The sequence below is a fragment of the Sinohyriopsis cumingii genome, chromosome 1, assembly GCF_028554795.1.
Source record: "Sinohyriopsis cumingii isolate HCF-2022 chromosome 1, ASM2855479v2, whole genome shotgun sequence".
In the NCBI taxonomy this organism is placed as follows: domain Eukaryota; kingdom Metazoa; phylum Mollusca; class Bivalvia; order Unionida; family Unionidae; genus Sinohyriopsis; species Sinohyriopsis cumingii.
In genome coordinates this window covers 126,091,677-126,114,182 of record NC_142961.1, presented here as the reverse complement: position 1 = coordinate 126,114,182, position 22,506 = coordinate 126,091,677, and the positions used below count along the sequence as shown (strand labels likewise).

General features: G+C 35.6%; 1 protein-coding gene across 1 annotated transcript in view; it reads left to right on the top strand.

Moving 5' to 3' along the window:
• The window catches only part of LOC149807830 (general transcription factor IIF subunit 1-like), a 37,866-nt gene extending 16,992 nt beyond the window's left edge, over nucleotides 1–20,874 (top strand). Inside the window, exons 7-12 of the mRNA XM_089971064.1 lie at nucleotides 3,076–3,235; nucleotides 10,419–10,606; nucleotides 13,091–13,176; nucleotides 16,173–16,230; nucleotides 16,720–16,828; nucleotides 19,345–20,874. Coding sequence (XP_089827190.1) covers nucleotides 3,076–3,235; nucleotides 10,419–10,606; nucleotides 13,091–13,176; nucleotides 16,173–16,230; nucleotides 16,720–16,828; nucleotides 19,345–19,552 — 809 coding nt within the window. The 3' untranslated portion in view covers nucleotides 19,553–20,874. The remainder of the gene's footprint in view (nucleotides 1–3,075; nucleotides 3,236–10,418; nucleotides 10,607–13,090; nucleotides 13,177–16,172; nucleotides 16,231–16,719; nucleotides 16,829–19,344) is intronic.
• The last annotated feature ends 1,632 nt before the right edge of the window (nucleotides 20,875–22,506 follow it).

The window sequence follows — 22,506 nt, the reverse complement described above, 5'->3', positions numbered from 1 at the left end:
GAGAGATGCCAGCATCATAACCCTGTACAAGAACAAAGGCGACAGAAGTGACTGCAGCAACAGCCAGGCCATATCCCTTCTCAGCATCGTGGGTAAAGTCTTTGCAGGCATCATAATGAACAGACTGCAGAGGCTTGCTGACAGAGTGTATCCAGAATCGCAGCGCGGGTTCCATGCAGAGGTCCACAATCGACATGATCTTCTCCATCAGGCAGCTGCAGGAGAAATGCAGAGAACACAGACCCCTCTTCCTGGCCTTTATAGACCTCACCAGGGCATTCGATCTGGTCAGCAGAGACGGACTCTTCACAATCCTGGCAAAGATTGGATGCCCTCCAAAGCTGCTAAGCATGATCCAGTCCTTACATGATGACATGAAAGGCACAGTGCAGTACGATGGCTCAACGTCCAACCCCTTCAACATCCATAGCGGAATGAAACAAGGTTGCGTCCTAACCCCCATGCTCTTCGGCATCTTCCTCGCTGTTCGGCTCAAGCACACGTTTTGGACATCCACAGAAGAAATCTACCTGCACACGTGATTGGACAGCAGACTGTTCAACCTGGCATGACTAAAAGCAAAGAGCAAGTGCGTGAAGCAACCATCAGGGACATGCTCTTCGCAGACGATGCTGCCCTAGCTACTCACACAGAAGCTGAGCTTTAGCACTTGATGGACTGCTTTGCTAATGCATGCGATGAGTTTGGGTTGACCATCAGCCTAAAGAAAACAAACATGATGGCTCAGAACATGGACCCCCCCCCCCCCAAGCATCATCATCAACAACTATGAACTTGTAGTCAACTAGTCAGTTCACGTATCTTGGCTCTACCATCACCAACAACCGATATCTCGATGCTGAGCTCAACAAGCAGATTGGAAAGGCATCAACAACTCTCTCCAGGTTGTCGCAGAGAGTGTGGAAGAACAGTATGCTGACCCTGAACACTAAGATCTCTGTATATCGTGCCTACCTGTTAAGCACTCTCTTGTATGCCAGTGAAACCTGGAATCTGTATGCCTCACAAGAGAAAAGACTGAACGCCTTTCACATGTGATGTCTAGGACTCATACTTGGGATCACCTGGAGCGATCAAGTAGCAAACAACGAGGTGCTTGAACGTGCCAAGATTCCCAGCATGGCCACACTCCTCTGCCAATGTCGCATCTTATGCGTGACAGCCAGATCCCAAAGACAGTCTTTATTTGGAACTTGCCACTTCACTGCCCTTTTTGTTCTTTGATTATTCACTATTATACTGAGCAACTGGAAAATAAAAACACGTTGTTGTTGTTGTTTAGGGTTTAACACCATTTTTCAGCACAAGATAGGCTATAGATGGAGGCCAGTATAACATTGCAATAAAATTTAAGAAGTATTGTTAAAAATGAATATAGTAGGTGCTTCATGGGAAAAGTAATGAAGGACACACACCATAATTAAGTTTTCATTTATTGCTATAGCCTCAGACAGAGTCGTTACATTATTCAGGCTCATGAAATTTTGCATGTGAATTAAATTTTAATCACTATGGTCAGTTTCCATTTGTTCATCGTCTTTCATAAATGTATTGTAATATATATTTCTCAGCAGAATTAATACAGATGGAATTAAAACAAACAAAGTAGTGATGCGGAAGGATATATCAGCTTGGTTCATATTTCATGTGATATTAACCATGAAATTGGTATCTCACAAATACTAACAGATTCACACTATTTGTGAGCAGATAAGATTGTTCATTAAAGTATACAAGGTAAACCTTTCCTCAGCTAACATATTTAAATAATAATGTGAATTATGTTCATACTTCATCCATATGCTAATCTCATATCATATGTTGCTCCATTTCTCAGATATTTTATCACAGTAACTTGGAGTTATTTACTTTATATCCAGTAATGTGGAGTTATGAAACTATTTATGGGTGCATCATTATCAGCTGTTTATTATTCCCTAAAACAGCAGATGTTTTTTTTCTTCCGAGAATTGATTTATAGCATGTAATAATATTAATCCTTCAGTAAGTTTTATAACATGTAACAATACTAATCCTTTAGTAAGATATATAACATGTAACAATACTAATCCTTCAGTAAGTTTTCTAACATGTAACAATACTAATCCTTTAGTAAGATTTATATGTAACAATACTAATCCTTTAGTAAGATTTATAACATGTAACAATACTAATCCTTCAGTAAGATTTATAATATGTAACAATACTAATCCTTTAGTAAGATTTATAATATGTAACAATACTAATCCTTTAGTAAGATTTATAGCATGTAACAATACTAATCCTTTAGTAAGATTTATAACATGTAACAATACTAATCCTTTAGTAAGATTTATGATATGTAACAATACTAATCCTTTAGTAAGATTTATAACATGTAACAATACTAATCCTTCAGTAAGATTTATAATATGTAACAATACTAATCCTTCAGTAAGATTTATCACATGGAAGCAACACTAATCCTTTAGTAAGATTTATATGTGATAATACTAATCCTTTAGTAAGATTTATAATATGTAACAATACTAATCCTTTAGTAAGATTTATAATATGTAAAATACTAATCCTTCAGTAAATAAGATTTATCACATGGAAACAACACTAATCCTTCAGTAAGTTAGATTTATTACATATAACAATACTAATCCTTCAGTAAATAAGATTTATCACATGGAAACAACACTAATCCTTCAGTAAGTTAGATTTATTACATATAACAATACTAATCCTTCAGTAAATAAGATTTATCACATGGAAACAACACTAATCCTTCAGTAAGTTAGATTTATTACATATAACAATACTAATCCTTCAGTAAATAAGATTTATCACATGCAGCAACACTAATCCTTCAGTTAGTAAGAGTTATAGCATGTAACAGTACTACCCCTTCAGTTAGTTATGCTGACCATGTTTTCATGCTTCAGAAACATTAAATTTTAATGCTAGTAAATTTGGCTGACTTTATATTGCCATAGAAATTCATTTGATTCTTGCATTCTAGAGGGTTAGATTATTTCTTGTTAACTTTTGTATGATGATTTATTTTAGAAGAAAAACCCAAGAAGGCTGTGAAGGGAAAGAAAGGTAAAGGAGTGGAAAAGAGGAAGAAAAATGCTAAACATAACTCAGATGATGAGGCAATTGAAGACAGTGATGAAGGAGACTTTGACGATAGAGAGGTGGACTACATGTCAGACAGCAGCTCCAGGTACAGTATGGGTGAGGACGGGATAGGTTTTTTGGGTAGTGGTCTGGTCTGGTCCAGTGTGTAGAAATGGCATCAGATAGTGTTGCATGAATTGGAGAACCTTGATGATAGAAAGGTGGACAACATGTCAGATTCCAGCTTCAGGTACAGTTGAAGATTGTCATGAGCAAGACTTTGATGATAGAGTTGGACAACATGTCATAATCTAGCTTCAGGTAAAGTGAGGATAGGGCGGGGTAGGGACTAGGTTGTTTGGGGTCTGTTGGGTAGAAAGAATAGCATAAAGTAATGTGATATTAAATGGTACTTGGGAACATTGATGTTACACAGGTGTACAACATGACTAACAGTAGTTCCAGGTAAATTGAAGATTGGGATCAGAGGGTCAGGTTGGCTTTGGATATAGTGTAGAAAGAATGATATGAAATAGTGTGGCATGAAATGGGACTTAGTGAACTTTAATGGTATGTAGGTGGACAACATGTCAGATTTCAGCTCCAGTAACAGTGAGTGTTGGTTGAGGTGGGATTAGGTTGGTTTGGGTGTTATGGGTAGAATGAAAGGCACGAAATAGTAGGGCATGAAAGGTTTGGCAAATTTTTATGATAGAGAGGTGGATAGGATGACAGACAGCAGCTCCACATAAATTGAGTGAGGGTGAGTAGGGATAGATTGGTTATGGGAGTGGTGTATAGAAAGACTGACATAAGACACTTTATCCTGAAATGGAACTTGTATGGCTAGCTGTTACTAATATGTAATGAACCCAAAATGTAGTCACAGAATGACTTTATCCCCGAAAATGACTTACCATATTAGACTTGGTGTGATAGTTGCAGTCCTGCCACAAATACATTTCACATTTGCCAGTGCTCCAGTTTGTGTAGCTGAAGTTACTGGTACACAGAGTAGAAACACAATTAAACAACATGTCAAATACCACCAATTTCTTCCTAATAACTGGAAGTTATTCTGACATGTGTATCTTTGAACCCAAGTAACCTGCTTTATTCCTGATATTTGCATTTTAGACCAGTGTATGTCAGTTGACTGGCATCAGACCCACTTGGATCTCTTTTTATCAATCCATCATAATTTCTTCTTCAGATATGTTACCCAAGCAAAATACCTCAGGATAACTGCTTCTACATCGCAAATCCAGCTCTCCCCACTGGATTAAACTTTTAGCTTAAAAGCTAAATGTTATCTGTCCAGCTAGGTGGCAATTAGAGTGATCTCCCCTTGATATCAGGATTGGTGCCAAATCCCGTGAAATCACCAGTTACTACTTCTGCTTATGTTGAGTAGCAAGCTTCTGCAGGCAGAGAGGCCTAGCAAAATCCAAACAAGTAGTTTCTTAGTATTCTACCTCAAACAAGATGGAGGAGTTTCATCTTTGAAGGTATACTCGTCAATAAATTGTCAACTTTTCTTTTCTTCCGATCAACAATGACCAAGTTTCCTAAATTCATGTTATCACTTTGCTGTCTTTCCACAATTAGGCTCCTCAGAGACATGTTAGCACAGGTTGCCTCTCCTTCAGGTAGCATTGTCTCATAATGGATATTATAGCATCTGCTTCATAAGCATCAATAATGAGACAAACTAGCACGGGTTGCCTCTCCTTCATGTAGCATTGTCTCATAATGGATATTATAGCATCTGCTTCACAAGTATCAATAATGATGCTTGAGTTCCTTTTTTATGTGCAGGTTTTTTCTGCAATTTAGAAAGTTTGTTTATATTACTGTTTAGCTTCTGCCATGGTCAAATAAATACAGGTAAATTTTCTCTACATGGTTTACTTAGTACTGTCCAGTAATACATGTAGTATCTAGAAGAGTCCCTTTAGTGATTTTATATGTTTAGGCAGTCAGAAATTGGCCTTCCTATGGGTAAGTTGTTACAAGAATTGATATCTGGTTTCCACTTCATGCATGTAGTTACTATTACAAACGCTTCAGTAACTTTACCTGTATGGGCAGTCAAAATTGACCTTGCTACAGGGTATTTATTTTCTATAATTAATTTTTTAGCATCCACTTTGTAAATATTAACAGCAATGCTGTAATTCTTTACCTGTACAGACCACATGTACTCTTTTACAGGTATTTGTCATGGTGGTTTACTCTGTATGGACCCTCATAAGTTCATAAAGCAAGACACTAACTACACTAATTATATGTATTGTCTGCTCTGTTTTGTCTTACAGACAAGTCTGAAAACCACTCTTTCACAATCTACACAATATGAGGTTGCATTTCAAAAGCAGGGAAATAACTCATGACTTGCATAATGGATACATATTAGTACAACCTCTGGCAATCACGAATGGTATGGTAGGGAACACAGAAGACAGGGAGAGCAAGTCTTCTACCATTGCAAGATGCCAAAGCAGTGTGGTCCTCTCAGGATCATTATTTACATATCAATATTCTCAAGATGAAAACCATTTTTGAAAGGTTTTCATCAGTGGCTGGAGAACCGATATGGGAATGGAGTTTTCATTCTGTCTGACAACTCCACTTATCTCAAACATCAAAGCAGGACCAAGTCCCTAGACTTTTGTGTCAAATGACAAATTCACATTTAAGTTTAACAGCTCCTTGGCTTGCTATAATATTGGCAGACTCATTGTCCTGCAAGAAGGATCTAATACAACCTGACTGGTCTTTTCATCCCTTGGGGATCAACCTGTGTCGAACCTATTGGTGACAGGGTGGAATGCCAGAATCCCAGCCTTTGTTTTGCCAGTCCCTGATCCAAAAGGCCTGTATAGTTGATGCTTTTCCTTTAGATTGAAATGGCCAATATATACACTTCTCCAACACCTCGGGTTCGGAAAGTGATACAGGAATCAAAAGAATCAGAGTGTTTCCTCATCCTAATTACTCCACTAAAATGGGAAGTCTTCACTCAGCCTCATCAATCTTGCAACAGAATCACCATGAATCAAGATATTCCCTTATCTGTGTTAAGGGGTGGCCGAGTGGTCTAAAGTGCTCTCCATTACGGATCACTGCCATCTCACTTCTGTCTGCATGGGTTCGAGTCTTGGAGTTGGCCAGTGTGGGTATGTGAGAAAGCTTGACAGTAGATTCTCGAGGGTCGGTGGTTCTTTCCGAGGATTTCCCGGGTTCTTCCTCCACCATTAATACTGGCCGCCATGTATAGCCTATCATGTGCTGAAAAATGGCATTAAACCCTACAACAACAATAACAACAACAAGAAATCTGTGTTAAGCAACCATGATTTCAGGTGTTTCAGCCCAACCCAGAGTTACTGAGCCTGCACATCTGGATCTAACTAAAATACACCATTAAGAACAAACTGTCTCACAACAAGTGGTGGAGAATCCCTCACGTGAGCTGGCCATCCACCTTACAAAGGCAGTGGACTATGTTCTTAGTGAAGTACACACATCCATACCGCAATAACTAATTTCCTCTGGCTCTTTGATCCAAACAGTTAGTACCAATCACAATTAAACCTATTGTTCCATGATTAATGGCACAACGTGTTTTCATGGAAGAGAGGATATTGGACAAACCAGAGACCTACCGTATCTTCTGTTCATTTTGGAGTTCACCTGGCCACTGACACTGGATCCTTGCCCTTTGTGGAATTTGTCATTTGCATTAACCCTTTAAGCCCTGATCCCGTCTGTAGGCGTGATCCGGTTTCTGCATTCAATGGCCGATCCCGCCTGTAGTCGTGATTTTTTTACTGCATTCAATGGCTGATCCCGTCTCCAAGCGTGATGAATGTGTGTTAGATTCAACGTCTCTGATTGGTTAGAAATGGGTTTATTCCAAGAACTAACAACTATTAAACCAATCAGAAATGATTTTACTTTCATTTGCGGAAATTTGAATTGTTCAGAAGCTAAGGGCTCCTGTTTTGAAAGCGGTTTAACTACACGTGTTCTGGTCATGAAAAATCGTAAATGATGGCGGACGTAAGAGTGATTTTTGATGAGAGCAAAAATGAGAAGTTTCTCGGGTTTGATCTTGAATATACTGAGCAAGCTGAGGAAAGATATGTTTGGCAGTTGGATATTTTGTGAGATTTCGATTCGGACATAGAAGTTTCTGAGATTGAATCGTCTGAAGATGAGGATGCTGACAGCGATGATGATGGAGTTCTTGCGGATAAACGTTGCACATAATTTTGTAAATTCTGTATAAATAAGTCGTGAAAGACTTGGACAAATAGGGAAAAAAAATACATCACTGTGTAGACAAATTCATTTGCAATAAATGGTGAAACTTTCTTGGATTTTAATTGGATATAAGCAGAGAAATTAAGGTAAGAGTGAATGCATGTGCACGATGTTTACAGAATTTTTCAAACAGGTAAAAACTCTGGGGCACACGCAGCTAGACACAGCTTAGCGCTGCTGGGGCATAGCAGCAGTGATACTGATAACGGGTCTGGGGCTGAATGAGTTAACCTGGCTGAACAAGACACCATTTGAACTGCCCTCAGGAGCTGAATTAGTTCACCTCTCATAAGTCGGGCCTCAACATTGCTTTGGCAATCGGGATAGCAAAACCAGCAAGTACTTTTTTTCTTCCTATTGGTGGACCCATCTACTTCTGATAAGATGGATCACTATCACTCGTGAAGCCTCCTACTTTCATTGCCAAAAACAGGCTACCATTCATGGGTAATCAGATATTGGTAATAAATCCTGACTAATCTGGACACTTCATTTCAAGGTCTTCTACAGGATGCAGTGTGATCTCTGAGGTGTTTTTTTTTCTTCAGGAATACTGAGCCATTGCATTGAGGGAAATCATGCTGAATTTTGCCCAAAAGGGAGGAAAGGACAGTATACTAATATAGACACTTTCATCTTGAATAAAGTGGGTTATCTGTTCTGCATATTGAACTAAACCCACACAAATCAATTTGCTTCGCATCTCAGATGACGAAGTTAGGACAGTAACCACAGATATTGCATATGAGTGAAACTGTTCTCAAGCAGCAATTATCTATGCCATGGCATGGAAATCTGAGTACACTTCTCCAGTTTTTATCTGAGATCTTTCATCCTAAAAGGCTCAGTTATAATCTAGAGGAACCTTTATATATGGTGCAAAAGGTTACCTTTCCAAGTCATTTGACAGCTTCTTAAAGATTCAGTTTCACAACTTCTGTTGGATTTATGGGTTGAATTTCTTTTCTTCCTTTTGAAGCAGTTCCCAGATATATTGGGACTATTTTCATATCATTTTGTCTAGAAGCTGTCTCACATACCTTTGGGGACCAGAGATGGTCTCTCCAGGGTAAATTTATTTATCTCCCTCCACCTCTTACCTATTCTCCCAAGGTGTTATGATTGGGTAATGTATTGGAAGAAGAAACCAATTTTATTCTAGTAAAATATGTCTTTGATAATACTTACCCCATCATGATATACATACCCCTTCCCAGTCTCACTGCAGTTACATCCATATAGAGAGTGTGCCTTTCACTCTAGTAGTAACAGATGATTTCATGGGATTTTGCATCAATCATTGTCTTGAGGGGAGATAACTCTAGCTACCTTGGTGGCAGATAGCTTTCAGCTTCTTAGCTAACAGTTTTTGCGTGGGAGGACTGGCTTTGTGAGGTAGCAGTAGTTTAATGAATGTATTATGATTAGGTAAATATTATCAAAGGTATTGTGATTGGGTAAATATTATCAAAGGTATTATGATTGGGTAAATATTATCAAAGGTATTATGATTGGGTACATATTATCAACGGTATTATGATTGGGTAAATATTATCAAAGGTATTATGATTGGGTACATATTATCAAAGGTATTATGATTGGGTACATATTATCAAAGGTATTATGATTGGGTACATATTATCAAAGGTATTATGATTGGGTAAATATTATCAAAGGTATTATGATTGGGTAAATATTATCAAAGGTATTATGATTGGGTACATATTATCAAAGGTATTATGATTGGGTACATATTATCAAAGGTATTATGATTGGGTACATATTATCAAAGGTATTATGATTGGGTACATATTATCAAAGGTATTATGATTGGGTACATATTATCAAAGGTATTATGATTGGGTACATATTATCAAAGGTATTATGATTGGGTACATATTATCAAAGGTATTATGATTGGGTACATATTATCAAAGGTATTATGATTGGGTACATATTATCAAAGGTATTATGATTGGGTAAATGTTATCAAAGGTATTATAATTGGGTACATATTATCAAAGGTATTATGATTGGGTACATATTATCAAAGAAATATATTTTACTATAAACAAATTGGTAAATTCATTCTGATAGCATAGAAAAGAGTGTTATTTTTTATTATAATAGCTCTTTTATCTTTTATGGTCACAGTTACCAACATTTCATGGTCATGGTCACTTTAGTTTGAGTTTATTTTCTGCATGATAATTAATGTTTTCTGTGGCTACATGGATGGCATTGGATTGATCGAGTATTGCAGTTCTTCATAGTTTTGCAATTTGAATGTTCAAATTTCTGTAAATAAAAGAAAATATTTTGTTAATTTATTAAAGGATATTAAACATATTCTGTTTTCTCTTTTTTAATGCACCCATCTCTCTCTCCCTCTCTCTCTCTCTCTCTCATACAGCCTAAATATATATAAGTTGGTTATTATGTGAAGATGGAGTTATTTTAAAACCATTTGCTTTTCGTTATTAAAATATGTTTATTATTATTATTATGTTATTATTTTGGCTGAACTACTAATTTAGTATGTTGATTTCATCTATCTGATTTGTACTTGGTGCAGTGAGAGTAACCTTGCACTGTCTCGGGTAATGGGTGAAATGGGGTGGGATGGCTTCACTGTACTCTGATTATGAAAGTTTGAGTATGCAGTTCAGGCTCCACTTCCTATGTTATTCTGAATTAACTGATTTAAAGTAGTTTCATCATTCAGAAATATTTCACAGCCACATAATACAGATTAAGTAGTAGGAAACATGAAAGTAAATCTGACCAATTTACTGGGATTCAGCACCAAAAATGTGTTATAAGAGGGGCAGTGGTTGGATAATGAGAGATTTTATGTGAGGGACCATGTTATTTTGTAATGATTTGATAGTCATGGCAGGGAAGAAAGATAGTTCCATGGGACATTTTCACAATGTTTATATATTTATCGTAAATTGCAGTATGTCTGAGCTTGAGGATCGTGATAGACTAGATAAATATGAGGAGAAGGGGGTGGATGAGGAGGCAGGGCTGAAAAAACTGATAGACTCAGAGGCCAGTAGTGATGAGGAGGAAGACAAGAACAAAGAGGAGGAAGGGGAGCAAGAGGATGGCAGTAAAGTCAAACCAGATAAAGTTAAGAAAGAAGGTACACGGTTTTTGTTGAATTTTTTAATCAAACCTAGATTTAGCCATTTGCATGTCTGTGGGTTCAGGCAAAGCCAACAAGGGGTCAGTAGTTCTTTATAGGGTTTTCCTGGATTCTTCTTTCACCAGATATACTGGCCACAATGTATACTTGATCTTGTGCCAAAAAATGGCTCAAACCACGAACAACAAGCTTTAGAACAGTTTTATGATCAAACATACTGGCAAGCTAACATGTAGGGCAGATTGAAGTGATTTTTTTTCTATGGCAATATCAGTTGGGTACTGTGTATGTTCAGCTGTGAATTGTTTACATTCACACAGAAAATATGAGAATTAACATAAATATCTCATGCTAAGAAAACATATTGTAAGAAAATGAAAAAATAAGTTTATAGTGAGATTTGAAGGTGGCTCTCGTGTGTCACAGGCTGGCATGTTACCAGTGCACCAAGCGATTGACAAAATGGTGGATGAAATTCTTGTATCAAAATGTTATTGATGTCTATTGACAAAAGATGCTTTTTTGTGAAAAAATTGGTTATTTCTCATGGACTCTCATAAAATTGTTGGTAACAACACAACAACTAAAATTATAATCTTTGTTTTGATCACCCAAGCTCCTTAAGACAGTTTTTATTACATAATTAAAGGTCTATCATTCATTGAATTTTGTTGAATAACACCACTCTTTACATCCCCAACTGCAACATTTTCCATGGTGTAAATTAGAACCAGACCCAGAGTTCTTTTCAACAGTATATTGCAGAGTTTATGCAAAACATTTATCAAAGATGCTTAAAAATAAGGCATTTGGCAAAACGATTTAGTTTTAAACACTTAGTCCAAAGCTGTCAATGTATTGGTCCTGCTGTTAGCACTATCAATGTTTTATTATGGTGCATTCAGTCGCTATAAACCATGTTCCCAGGGAATTTCTTCATGTTTCGTGCACATTTTAAATGATATTGTTTGAAGGTTCACTTATATAATCAAACATACTTTGAATTGGTGTTAATCACTAAGCTATAGTGTTTGAAGGTTCACTCACACAATCAAATATACTTTGAATTGGTCTTAATCACTAAGCTATAGTGTTTGAAGGTTCACTCACATAATCAAACATACTTTGAATTGGTCTTAATCACTAAGCTATAGTGTTTGAAGGTTCACTCACATAATCAAACATACTTTGAATTGGTGTTAATCACTAAGCTGTAGTGTTTGAAGGTTCACTTATATAATCAAACATACTTTGAAGTGGTCTTAATCACTAAGCTATAGTGTTTGAAGGTTCACTCACATAATCAAACATACTTTGAATTGGTCTTAATTACTAAGCTATAGTGTTTGAAGGTTCACTCGTATAATCACATACTTTGAATTGGTCTTAATCGCTAAGCTATAGTCTTTGAAGGTTCACTCGTATAATCAAACATACTTTGAATTGGTCTTAATCGCTAAGCTATAGTGTTTGAAGGTTCACTCGTATAATCAAACATACTTTGAAGTGGTCTTAATCACTAAGCTATAGTGTTTGAAAGTTCACTCGTATAATCAAACATACTTTGAATTGGTCTTAATCACTAAGCTATAGTGTTTGAAGGTTCACTCATATAATCAAACATACTTTGAATTGGTCTTAATCACTAAGCTATGGTGCTTGAAGGTTCACTCATATAATCAAACAGACTTTGAATTGGTCTTAATCACTAAGCTGTTTTATGTATTTCTTAAAGGTGCGAATAACATCTTGATGAATAGACTCAAGTCTGGTATCATAAATTTGTTTTCTTGTGTTCACAAAATACCCTATTGCCTTTTAAACATGCCATAAGTTCAAACCATTGAGTAAAATACCAAGTCATTATATCCTTGTCTGAGATATTGTTTCCCTTGACAACCATAAATGGTGTAGAAAATTAAACATAACATGAGAGCAGATTTTGATCATTATATCTGTGCTGTCTCATTGTTGCCTGTAACAACAACAACAATAAGGACAAGAACAAAACTAAAATATTGTACAAAGTGACACAGAGTTGTTCAAGCTTCAGCATTATCTTCTGGATTGAAAATGTTGAAAGAACTCTTTGCTCTGCATGCATAAGCTGGTCATAATGAGATTTTGGACACATCTATCAGGGGTCAAGGATGATTCAATGTGATCCTTTGGTCGAAATGATTAAAGATATAGGCTGCAGAGGTATGATGTCTGTAACAGAAAACTGCAAAATTAGCATTTTACAAAGGAACATCCATATCATAAAATGTCGTTTTCTGATCAGATGATGAAATATTAAGAAAGTGTACAGGATGAAAATGATGTTAATCTTTTAATTTGGCTCATCAGATTAAAGAAAAATTATCAAATTTTCCTTAACACTGACAAATTCAAGGTTATTAATATTCAATCAAATATTGTTGGTGAGAATGTGTTGAAAGTTTTAATTGATGGATTTATTGTTCTTTCTTTTCCCCTTAGGTTCAGAGAGCAGCAGTAGTTCCTCGTCTGACAGTGATTCAGATATTGAAAAGGAGGAAAAGTTTTCTTCAGTTTTATTTATGCAGGTAATATTTAATTGTATCAGATAATTCAAGTGCTATATACAGTCTGTTGTTTTTATGAAGAAAAATCTGCTTTAGTCAAAATGTCATCTTAACATGTAAAAAAATCACAGTAGAATTTCACTTTTAGATCATATTTAAAAATATACTTGCACATAAACCCATTCACGCATTAGTTGATCTCCCAAACTGAATAGGTAAAAACATTAAAAAAGTGCATGACCCACATGTTAGTCAACCCATGAGTCCAGGATGACATTGCAAGATGCAAGTGGTAAGTTCTAAATGCATTTATTTATACAAACTGTATTACTAAAATTATTATCTTTAAACCTAAAGAAAATGAATGTCCCCAGTCATTCAACTATTCCACTTTTGTCCATCCATTTTTTAAAAATATGCAAGAATGATGACACCAACAGGAAATTTCATGATTTTTGGCAGTCTTCCATTGGAAACTGATGACAGGAGGCTTGAAGCATCAGATACACAGGCCAAAACAAGCATGAATTTGAATTTGATTTTTCATGACTGGTCATTTTTATCAGAATAGTTTTCTCACAACAACATTGACTGTTTTGTTTCTTGAAAGGTCAAAGGTCATATCTCACCATATTTCCAATTTGTGACAGTTCAGATAAGCACTCCTTTCTATGTTGGATGATAAACTTTTGAAATGATTCAGTTTTTTCTTCCAAGTCTTTTGGTAGCTTTTGTGTGATATTTGTTCACTGCCTGAGACAGAAACCATGTCAGTTCATAAAATGTGAACACCAACCACCTGATGCGACAGATTTTGATGAATCTGCCAGTTTATATTAAATTTTGTTGTCTTTTGCCATTTGCTTAGCTTGCAGATCAATTGAAGTTCTTGAGACACTCGATTTGTTTTATTAACATTCATTAACAAGATCACCAAGTCCTTTCTCCAGTCTGATGTACCTTCTTCATTCATGGCATCTCTTCTAATGCCACTTTCCTTTTCAGCCATTCCAGTACTTGCTTTTCATGTACACAAAATTCACATGCAGCAGTACAGTTGTTATTTGCTTTTGCATATTCAATAATTTTAACACTGCATCATATGCCTTCTTTTATTTCCACCACTATTCATTTTAACGGTTGCCTAAAATTTCTAGAAAGAATAAACTTAGATAACTTTTGATAATGGCAGTATCCTATTGATATTTTATCATGTAATTTTTCCATGGATGGCTGGTTATATAATTGTTTTTTCTCGTTAAACAATACAGCAGAGAATTGGTATGGATAAGTAAATTCATTGCATTGAACAATAAAACAAACACATTGTCCCTCAGGCATTATGTGCCTTGTATTCAGCATACTGGTAGTTATTGTTCTACAGCTAATAAATCTTTTGGCTTTATAAACAACTAAACAATAGTAGATAATAATCAGTGATCGTGGGTACTCTTGGATCATCAGGTACATTTTTAATGAAGTCCAGGTGGCTGTGATTTACTTCCAGACACACCTGTCAAATAAATCCTACAAATTAATAACAATTAATAATGCTGACTTACATATTGCAACTTGCCTTGTATTTATATTCCTTAGGCTTGTGTACAACACAAAAACCCCTATGGAACCTCTCACACTAGTTACTTTAAGACTAATCATTATACATGTATTTCTACTTGAAATACCCAACATGTTTCTCTCATAAATACCATCTGAATCATGATTCCTAAATCTTCTTATTTAATTAGTTTTCGTATCTTATTAACACTGTAATTCAGCTAGTGTGAATTTGTAAGGTAACGTAGATTTTAACGATCACTGATTAGCCAAGGGTTAAACACTTTTTGAGAGATTGCTAATATGGCAGTTCATCTGGAAAATACACATTCAGCCATGGCTCTAATACCTGTATGGCTGCACTTTCTTGTGGATGGATATGTATTAGATAAAAGTAAAGTACAGTACTACATGTTTTTTGTTCATTATCCTACCAACTGCTCCAGTGGCCTAGTGGTTAGAGCATCTGCCTCTGATGTGGGAGGTTGTGGGTTTGAACCCTGGCTAACTCATACCAAAGACTTTTAAAAATGGTACTAACAGCTGCCTTGCTAAGTGCTCATCATTAAGAGGTTAATGTTAGGACTGGATGGAATGGTGACTGAATAATGTGACTGGGTGGGACTTTGTGCTTCATGGCTGTGGCATGATGCCCCAGCTAGACATCACTATAAACTGCCACACTGCAGACATTGTAGCGATATGACTGAAAAATTGTTTAAGCTACATTCAAAATCTAAAATGACACACACTCACACATGAAAGTTATCCTACCTGTAAAGTTAGAAAACAATATTTGTTTGACTTCATGACAGCACATATTATGTGCTATGCATTTTCATTAGGCATGTGATCTTGCAATATTTTCCAGTAGTTGACAAACAAAACTTAAAATTTTTCAAATTTAAACCTTGGCCTGCATATAAGCCCCCCCCCCCCTTCTGGGCTTTTATTTTTTCTTAAATTATATGGCTTATTTACAAGTATATATGGTAATTTACTATTTGGTTAAGGCACTAAAACTAAATGCCCATGAATTTAATATGAATGTTAACAGTAACTTTAAAATTTTAAGCGATGTCAGAAACTTTTCTCCCTGGTCTTCCAGTTAAATTGGTCTCTAATTGTTTTCAATCATACTTTGTGGTAAAAAATAATTCCGAGTGAAATAATTTTTGGTGAATTGATGTATTAAATCCAGATGTATACATTTCTTTGTAAACTTATCTACATTTTCATATTGAGCGTACAGAATCTTCTTACATTAGTGAAAACAGACAATTGCATGGAAGTGTGCATGCTAAACTATTCTGTCCATCAGTAAATCATTGACAGGTGGCACATTATGCAAGAACAGAGCTACGTTGTTGTATGAATATTTTGTATATGAATATATTAGTTGTGATATTCGTGAAGTGACTGATCATATTTAATGTATTTTTCTTTCACTTTTTTTGCAGAAAAAGAGTTCTTCGAGATCAGCCACGCCCACACCTTTTGAAACAGAAGACAAAAAAGGTACAGTGTGATATTATATGCATCTCCTTAATATACATATTCCTTCTAGTGTGCAGTTTTCATTCTTATTCCAAAGGAAATTGTGTTTTCATGATTCCTGTCCTTTGTCACTTTTTTTGCTGGGCAATTACACAATTAGGACAGACATGTGCATTCCTGGAATCAGTCAGAATGAGTGTGCTCTTTTGTTGACTGTTTTTATTTTATTTTTAAACCACACACTAAATTTGTACATATTTTTCTAGCACAGAACAAACGTTTTTGTACCACTTATAAAATACATTTGTGATATTTAAGAAGAAACTTGCTAGTCTTAAATATTATTCTCTGTAATGCAAACATGAAAATTCAACATATTCACTGTCAATTTTAAATTTAGTGGAGTAATGAGAATTCCTTAAGAGTTAAAATTATTGCCAATGGGATTAGATTTAATTAATCATGCTTCTGTTGTCTGTGCATCTTACCTATGATATCTGATATTTTCAGCTGGCACCAAGAGGAAGCCAGAAAGTGAAACGACTGCCTCTGTCTCTTTACCTCCATCAAGTAAGAAGGTCAGAACAGAGAGTCCTATCACCGCAGGATCAGGGGCAAGGTACATAGTTTTTCTCATATGGATTGATTGATTTGAAACTGAAATCACTCACAAAAGTTGATATTTTGTAATGTAACTATTTAATCTGGCATTCGATAGAGATGTTCAACCTGTGATTTTGTATCACAAACCTAAAATTTCCGTATTGTACATGGAACTGCATTTATGATTTGAAATATTCAAGTTTAATCCATTTATAAAGTAACGGGACTGATTTATTACTATACATTTTAAACTATTCAGAAATGTCAAGAAAGATTTGTAATTTTGGGAAATGCAGTCATATTGGATGAAAATGGCAGCATTTGCTGCTGCAGATAATGGGGAGTACTGTGAGTAGCAATGAGCAGTTTATGGGCATTTCACGGCATCTACTTCCAAGAAATTACAGTTGATTGAGTTGACAACTGTGTTTTGGACAGAATGTTTGATAGTGAGTTCTTATATGAAGCTTTTGTGAAAAGTGACACCAAACATGACAGAGAGGGAGGCACCAAGTACCATTGAAATCTTGTATTGCAAGTTTTAAAAGTCGATACAAAGTAAGAAAGACTCGAGAAATTGAGATTCAAGGCACAGTTAGAATTGCCTCAGCTTCCTGAGAAACCTTTACCCCTGTTTAATTAGATACTTAAATTGGTGCTAACCTGGTTACTTTAATTAAGCTGGATGGTTTGTACCATGAACTAGATGCTCCTAATACTTACAACACAACTACAGATAGATAATTCAGGGGCAGTAACTCTGGCTACAGCATTTGATTTTCAAATGGGATTGCTAATTGGCACAAAGTGCTGAATTCTGAGCATAGTGACCTTGTAACAAGGTCTGAGAAATCAAAGAACAAAAGCTTCTGAACAGTGCACCTATTGATCCCGTTCCCAGCTGCAGCAGTGATGACACAGGGAAAATAAATTTTTTAATGTAAATAATCAAAAATACCAGGCACCTAAAAACCATTTTACCTCCAGTTTCAAAAGTATGGTCTATGGAATTTTCTTTTATATATTTTTTAAGTAGCAAGTTTAAGTGTTGGAACTTTAAATTAATCTATTAATATTACAGAGGAAACAAAATTTGATAAAACTGACAAACATATATAATATAATGTAGACATACCACAGAGAGCAGCAGCTGTTTTGACTACGACATAAATTTTAAAGAATTACATCTTGATACAATGTTGTTGAGACTTTTTCATCACAAAAAGGTGGGAATTATGTGCTAAAGTTTTCAGGCAAATGAGTCCTCATTTTCGATGTTAAGATTCTATGCTATGGTTTTCAAGCAACTGTGTCATTGTTGTCAGTGTTAAGATACTGTGCTATAGTTTTCAAGCAACTGTGTCATCATTGTCAGTGTCAAGATCTATGCTATGGTTTTCAAGCAACTGTGTCATCATTGTCAGTGCTAAGATTCTGTGCTATAGTTTTCAAGCAACTGTGTCATCATTGTCAGTGTCAAGATTCTATACTTTGGTTTTCAAGCAACTGTGTCATCGTTGTCAGTGTTAAGATTCTGTGCTATAGTTTTCAAGCAACTGTGTCATCATTGTCATAGTCAAGATTCTGTGCTATGGTTTTCAAGCAACTGTGTCATCATTGTCATGTTGTTGTTGTTGTGGGGTTTAACGCCATTTTTCAGCACGATAGGCTATACATGGCGGCCAGTATTAATGGTGGAGGAAGAACCCGGAAAACCCCGGAAAGAACCACCGACCCACGAGAAGCTACTGGCAGGCTTTCTCACATGCCCACATTGGCTGAATCTTAGACTCGAACCGCCGCAGACAGAGGTGAGATGGCAGTGATCCGTAACGAAGAGCGCTTTAGACCACTCGGCCACTCAGGGCCCCCATCATTGTCATAGTCAAAATTCTGTGCTATGGTTTTCAGGCAACTGTGTCATCATTGTCAGTGTTAAGATTCTCTGCTATAGTTTTCAAGCAGCAGTTATCATTGTCAAGATTCTGTGCTATGGTTTTCAAGCAACTGTGTCATCATTGTCATTGTTAAGATTTTATGCTATGGTTTTCAAGCAACTGTGTCATCATTGTCAGTGTTAAGATTCTATGCTCAAGTTTTCAGACAGCTGTGATATCATTGTCAACATTAAGATTCTATGTTAAAAGTTTTCTAGGAACAGCTATATTCTGGTTGTAACTGTTAAGTTTTCTGGCAACAAGTGTGTGATCATGTGGTCAGTGTTTGATTACATGTTTAAATTTTCTTGTAATAATTGCATCATCTTTATCAAGTCAGATACCATGGGGTGTTAGGTGAGATGTTATTGTGTGGGTTGCAGGTAAAGTACCATTTTTTTAACCCCTGCTATGTACTTTTAATTAGTTGTACATGGAATAGTTTTAAATTTTATCAGATTTCATGCATCAGGTTGTGGTAATCTAATCATAATACCATTTTAGAAACAGGTGTAAGAAGTCACCTTGGTCCATATCATCGTGCAGTCTCAGCAGTGCACAAAGTTCAGCTAATAATTTTTGTTGTTACTTGCAGTGAGGGTATCACAGAAGAAGCAATTCGACGTTACTTGATGAGAAAGCCTATGACAGCTAAAGAACTAGTGCAGAAATTCAAGTCCAAAAAGCTCCACATGACAAAGGAAGAGATAATAGGGAAAATCCTGCAGTTATTGAAAAAGATTAAACCAGACAAAAAGAATGTGAATGATAAACTGTATTTATCTTTACCAAAAACAGATTGAGTTGAAGGCTTTATGACCAAGAGGAATGTTTATGGGGAGATGAGAATTATGTATGGAATTATGCTTGTTGGATACCATAAGACTAGAATAAGAACAGAGCACTGACAGATTTGTTGAGGCCTAGTTTATTTCTGGAAATTTGTATGGCAGCAGGCTGCCATACATTATGACTGAGAAGGAGTGATAAAGAGATTAGTCACAGCTGAAACTCAAAAATAAAGTTTATTGGTTAAGTTCTGTTTGTGTTTCAGCAAATGCAGACTCGGGAAGGAATGGCAAAATGATACATTATGCAACCATTTTGAAAGATATTCCAGCATATGACAAGTCCAGTTTTTAACATGTCAACACAAAAGAGGTTGATGTTTTCTTAATTGGAACTAATTAATCAAAACAAAAAATTATTTTACTAATAAAGAATTGCTTCAGAATAGTTGAAAAAATGCAACTTAATGAATGCCGTATGTGTATTTGTTATTGCTTTGCAAATCTGTTTGTAAAGTTCATTTTGAAAATCCATCAAGTTCTTGAATTGTATTAATATCTTACAGGCTTTTCAAAGTTTATGAAAATTAGTGTAACATCTTTTATGAGTCTTTTAGGACCAATGGATTTTGGCTCAATAAGTGATGATTCACATAAGTAAATTTGGATTTTAACAAGCAATGAAAGTTTAATGGGGGATGGGGATATTATTGTGCGGGAAGGGGTACTTACACAGTAGGTGGAGGGGGTAATTACACAGATTTTATCGTGAAAATGTGGGGAATAACAGCAGCAGAAGAATAAACATTAAAATGTATATTGTTTCATACCTTTGATTTGGCAAGTTTTATTTGATCTTAACCCAATTTATATGATGAGCAAATGATAAAATATATAAAGTTAGTTCATAAAGGCTGTAATTCTTAACTGGAATTTCAAATAAAGATCAATGCAACTTTGTTTTGATATCAGGGTCTGACAAAATTTAAAATAGACGCTGAACCTGTTAGCTACGATTTAAAAAAAAGTCGATTAGCGCAGCTTAAGGTTTCTAACCAATAGAAGGTATTTAATTATTATCTTTAAGACTTCCTGGTTTCCTTTTTATGAACAACTGATACTTTTTTAATTTTAAAATTGTGTTAGTTTTGAAAAAATATTGAATCACATCAAGAACAGCATGGTGCTATAGTACACACAAAGTGGATTGACTCTGCTGCAGTAATGCAAGTTCTGACCATGAATAACAGAATCACATTTTTTTTTTGTTCATTCATTGAAATTTCTTCTTGTAACCTTTGACTGAGTTGATATTGCTGAATAAATGTTTTATAATATCATTTTGTTCATTTTCTTTATTGTAAAATCTTTGCCATCTCCACATTTTGCTATGACATTTTCTGTAGAAAAGAATTCCCTTTTCTCATTGCAGTTGGTATAAATGTTTCCCAGTGTAGCTGGTACAAGCTGGAATTGATTATCAAGCTTGCACATTTATGCGTTTTCTTTTGCTCTGTTGATAGCAATTAATATCAAGAAAGACAAGTATGTAGTAAATACGAAAGATTGGCAATTTGATCACTGATATTTAATACTGATTCCCTCCCTTGGCAATATGTTTATTTGATATGAAAGCTTGCTTCTCTCCCCCCCCCCCACTCACACAAGAAGCTGACATACTGTATGTACTTGTTTATAGGTCATGTCCAAATGCAAACAAAACATAAACCCTGATGTACTGTTGCATAATGCACATGCAGATCAGAGCCTGTGTTGTTTGTTCTACTCATTACTCCTAAAAAAAACTGCATAGAGATCTGCTGGTGTATTACACAATTGCAGATCAGGTTTATGTTATTTACAGTGGACAGTGTATAAGTGAGTACATATGGTATGTCAAAACTGCATTGAGATCTGCTGGTGTATTACACAATTGCAGATCAGGTTTATGTTATTTACAGTGGACAGTGTATAAGTGAGTACATATGTTATGTCATACGTGCCAACCATTACGCTTTTGGCATAATCGTTATGCTTTTTCCACTAAATTACACCTTATGCGTAACTGTATTTGGATTACGCATTTTTGGTATATCCTTCTCTCAAAAAATTAATAATTTGTTTTCTCATTTTTATTAACATCCCATTAATCCCACAGACCGTATTCTAGAAAAGACGGCTTCTATGTAAGTACGACATAACAGTATGCTTGTCCGAAGACTTGCATGCACTTTCTTAACAGTATTATGTTCTATTAATAGCAGTTACCCTACTTCCAAGAAACATGCTGGTTTCTAATTTCAACTTTTGACTTCGGTTTCTATTTATAGCAGCTGTATGGCCCAGTTAGGAGAAAACAGACTGGTTTTCTGACTTTTAATCTTTGCTCGTAGATTCTTTGTTCTAATTCAGAACAAGTCTGTAGGTATTTGGCACTAAAAGTCAAGTCTAACACATTCTTTTAGTCGATGCGTGTTAGAGCAAAAATATTTTTCAAATAATTTCACAGATGGATTAGGAAAAGGCGAAAACCCAATTCAGAGATGAATACACGAATTACATAATACAGCGTTCCATTCTAGGGATCTTCATACCCCATGCTGGCTGTGTGGAAAGGATTTTAATATTGGTCATGGTGGTAAAACAAGATACCTTGAATTATCTTGTTTACTACAGTACTAAGGTAACTTCTTTTTTACAGCAGAAGTAAATTGTGGACATGAATTTTATAAATGCAGATGCATTGTCTACCGAGTTCTTAATAGAACACATACAACCCCTAGTGGTAGAAGACTACATTGGTCCTAAAGTTCAGGCAGATGTTTCCTGATTCCAGAATTGCAGAAAATATGCATGTGCAAGAACAAAATCATCTAATATTATTAGGTGTTTAGCAGAAGATACTTCACTTAAAATTGCAGAAGCCATGAAAATTGGGCCATTTAGTATTGCAACAGACGAAAGTAGTG